General features: G+C 52.4%; 1 protein-coding gene across 2 annotated transcripts; it reads right to left on the bottom strand.

Annotated features, from left to right (window-relative positions):
• Positions 1 to 302: 302 nt before the first annotated feature.
• On the bottom strand, positions 303 to 2,284 carry CCL19 (C-C motif chemokine ligand 19). 2 transcript variants are annotated; one of them, XM_043870515.1, is made up of 4 exons: positions 2,018 to 2,284; positions 958 to 1,084; positions 637 to 730; positions 303 to 546 (listed from the first exon to the last, which is right to left on the bottom strand). In XM_043870515.1, the coding sequence occupies exons 1-4, from the start codon at positions 2,076 to 2,078 to the stop codon at positions 520 to 522; spliced, it is 309 nt and encodes a 102-aa protein (XP_043726450.1). In that variant the 5' UTR covers positions 2,079 to 2,284; the 3' UTR covers positions 303 to 519. The 2 variants fall into 2 exon arrangements, with proteins under 2 accessions (XP_043726450.1, XP_043726449.1); XM_043870514.1 differs by having other exon boundaries at positions 303 to 730; positions 2,018 to 2,228.
• Positions 2,285 to 3,988: the final 1,704 nt, after the last annotated feature.

Here is a 3,988-nt window from a genome sequence, read left to right as displayed (position 1 = left end):
CAGATCCCTGGGAGACCTGGATGCTTGAGCACTTGTCCTGGAGAACAAAGACTCGGAGGCCTGAGAGAGTTTTGGGTCGTTCAGGGAACCAACACAGGTTTAGTGTTGCTGAGCCTTGGAGTGTGACAGGGCTGTGAGGAGAGAGGAGGTGGGGGCTGATCATGGGAGCTGATCCTGAGAACACAGGGTGTTAGGTAGAACTTGCTCAGGCTGCTGAGTGGAAACTAATCCTGCCATTCTATCTCCCCTTTCCTGTCACAGTCCTCCCCGACAGGCAGCAAACATACGGCAGACAGACGGACTCGTGGGGACCAGCTGGGCTTTATTGGAAACATTGCAATCTTCACCACACACATCCTCGCTCACACTCACACTCACACTCACAATGACACTGCCGCCCTGCTGCAGCCAGGTCGGGTCTGATGCAGGAGGGCAGGGGGCCTGCCTTCTGGTCCTTGGTTCCCCAGGGCTTCAGTGATTCACATTCTGTCTCCCGAACACAGGGCTTTCTCTGGGCTGTCATGGGGTAGCTACTGGAACACTTCTCTGGGGGAGGAAGGAGAGGCAAGGTCACGGACTGAGGTCTTGGGCAGGGGATTGGAGGGAGGAGGCAGGGCTGGGGAGGGTCAGGCTTGCCCTGGCAGAGTTCCTCTTCAGTCTCCGGATGATGCGGTCCACCCATGGCTGGTCTGGGGGTGCACAGAGCTCATGGCCTCTCTGTGTGGTGAACCTGGAGACAAAGGTCAGAGGTCAGAGAAAACAGCCCTGGAACCCAGCAGTTTCCCAGCAGGCCCAGTGGGAAGGGCAATGACTGGGGACCACATCTGGGAGCCTGTTTCAGGGACTTCCTTGCAGGGGTTGAGCTTGGCAAGGAGAAGAGAGATAAGGAGGTGCAAGTGGGTTTCACCAGGGGCAGATGGGGGAGGTGAGGCCAGACAGGCTCCTCCTCAAACTCACACGACGGCAGGCAGCCTGCAGCCATCCTTGAGGAGCAGGTAGCGGTAGGCTCGCACCAGGAATACAGGGATGGGGCGCTGGGTCACAGACAGGCAGCAGTCTTCAGCGTCGTTGGCACCTCCCAGAGCTAGGGTGGGATTAGTGTCAAGATACAGGGATCCTGAGGAGGGGAGTCACAACCCTCACTGGTGTTAAGGACGTCTGTCTGGGTGTGGCGGCAGCTAGACCAGATTAATCTTCATCCAGTATGCGCCAGTGTGGCCCTGCATGTTAAGTTGCTCAGTCGTGTTTGACCCTTTGTGACCCCATGGACTGTAGCCCACCAAGCTCCTCTGTTAGTAGAATTTTCCCGGCAAGAGTGCTGGAGTGGGTTGCCATGCGCTTCTCCAGGGGATCTGCCTGACCCAGGGATCGAACCCATGTCTCTTATGTCTCCTGCATTGGCAGGCGGATTCTTTTCCACTAGCGCCACCTGTGGTTGCTAAATAAATTGAAACGCTATTTGCCAACAACTGCTATTCTGAGCCCCACAGATGACTTTCTGCTACCTGGATCACCCCAACCTCTCTACCAAATCCTTTTAACTTCCCCATGGGAAGTTAAGATGGAGAATTCATGCTGGTCACAGTGTGGGGGATGAATGTGGGGTGGGGAACAGGCTGGGGGTAGAGTAGCAGCAGGAAGCTGACATTAGTAGAACTTAGGAATTGTTAAAATTTTTGATCATTAGCCCTGGCTCAGTGTCTCCCACTCTCCCCACCTTAAGCAAATATAGACTGTTCTCTCCTACCTGGGAAACTGAGGCAGCAGGCAATAGAGCCTGCAGAGAAAGGGGGAGTCATAGGCTCCGGATACACCAAGAGACAGACACACGCTGTAATTTGGGGGCTCAGGTACACTCCCAGTTGCAGGCACAGGGAGCCGCCAGGCTCACTGAAACATTCAACCCTGACTCACAGGGTCCCCCACATCCAGTGGCAAGCAGTCTGAGCTCTAGACATCCCGCTCCTTGCCGCCATCAACCCCACCCCCACCCCGCCAAGCCATCCCTCAGTCTTACCAGGGGAGACCCAGAGGATCAGCAGGCTGACGGCCAGCAGGGAGGCTGTCTGGAATGCCATGGAGAGGGAGTGGAGGCTGACTGCCGGCGAGCTGTGAGCCAGTGAATCGGGCAGAGTCCCCGTGAAGTCAAGGCTCAGCTGGCAAGTGCAGGGCGTGAGGGATCTGGGAACGTGAGTGTGGCAGCTAGAGGAAGCCGGGGCTGCCTTCTATTTATGGCCCGGAACTTTCACTTTCCCCACTCAGAAATCCCCTCCAAGTCCCATCTGTGGATTCCCCTCTGGCCCCCTCTGTCTAATGGAACCTGACCCTGCCCCCCCTTCCTTCTCTCTGTTTTCCTTGGCTTCAGCTCTAAGAACCCACTAAGCAGGCTGCAGTCTGGCTGAAAGTAGGGGACCTTGTGCTGTCAGCTTGAGAGAGAGAGTTCACATTGTCACCTCTCTGGTGGCATTTGCATCATCGGCCACTGGACTGGCCTCCAGAAGTGATGCTTTGTTTCAAGGGACCAGAGTGAGGAGGCGTGCCCCCTTCCCTGGGTTCATGCCTTTTCCTCACTCTTTTCTCTGTGGTTCTTGTCTCTGGTGCTGGTGGTGGTATAGAAGCCCCCCCTGGTGCCTTCAGAACATCCGTGGAGCTGGGAGAGCCTCCCTAGGTCATCACAGTGCCCGCCCATCCATCATCTCAGAATCCGTCTCTCCCTTGGGACAAGAGAGTTGAGAAGGAATGTTCCTTGGAAGGAGGCCCAGCACCCCTTCCCACATCTCAGGCCCCTGGGATTCGACCTCCTAACTCAGCAAGCACTGCCCCTTTCTCTAGTTACCATTTTCATGTGCTCAACACCTGGGTCAACAGAACAGCTGGACGGAGCCTGGCCTGGCAGAGCCCCCTTCAGATTTCCCTTCCTTTGGATCCTGGGAACCAAGAGGGGATTTTTAAGGAGAGGGGGCTGGCCAGCTCATATTCACACAAATCCCCAAATTTCAAGGAATAGACTGATGAGGAAGGGGACAACTGATTTCCCATCCTTAGGAAAGAGACCAGAGATAGACCAGAAAAGAAAGCCTCAAAAGAGAAGTTAGTATGTGGGACACCCATTCAACCATCCCTACCCAAGTCCTGGACTCTTTTTGAATGGGGGAGTGTTTCCCTCACAAGTTTCTGAATTATTTTTCTTCCTACATTTGATCTTAGCCAAAAGGCTGCAAAGCGATCTTGTTTTTCTTTTTATCCATTAATAATAAAGTAGTAATAGTATTTCTGATTGTTTACTGTATGCTAGATTTTGTACCGAAGAGCTTACCACTATTAACTTGCTTAACTTTCCTAACAAAACTAGGAAGTAGCTATATTATCATATCATTATCGCCTTTAAAAACACATAAAGAATGAGGCTAAGAACACAAGGTCACAAGGCAAGTTAGTGTCTGGAACCAGGTATCTTTAAGATTTACACTCTTAAAAAATTATTTATTTATTTTTATTTTTCATTGCACTGGGTCTTCATTGCACACATGCTTTCTCTAGTTGTGGCGTGTGGGGGTTTACTGTTTGTTGTAGTGTGTGAGCTTCTCATTGCAGTGGCTTCTTTCACTGGGGAGCACAGGTTCTTCAGTAGTTGTGGTACATGGGCTTAGTTGTTCCACAGCATGTGCAGTCTTCCTGGATCAGGGCTTGAACCTGTGTCTCTTGCATTGGCAGGTGGATTCTTATCTGCTCTGCCACCAGGGAAGTCCCAGATTTACGCTGTCTCTTTTTTTTTTAATTAATTTAGTATTTATTTGGCTGTGCTGAGGTTTTAGTGGTGGCACCCAGGAATCTTCAATCTTTGTTGTGACTCAAGGGATCATGGCATATGGGAACCAGTTCCCTGACCAGGGATCGAACTTGGGCCCCCTGCATGGGGAGCATGGAGCCTTTGCCTCTGGAGCACCAGGGAAGTCCCAAGATTTACACTCTTTCCTCCCATCCCACA

Source organism: Cervus elaphus, chromosome 16, assembly GCF_910594005.1.
Source record: "Cervus elaphus chromosome 16, mCerEla1.1, whole genome shotgun sequence".
NCBI classification, from domain to species: Eukaryota; Metazoa; Chordata; class Mammalia; order Artiodactyla; family Cervidae; genus Cervus; species Cervus elaphus.
This window is presented reverse-complemented; position numbering and strand designations above follow the sequence as displayed.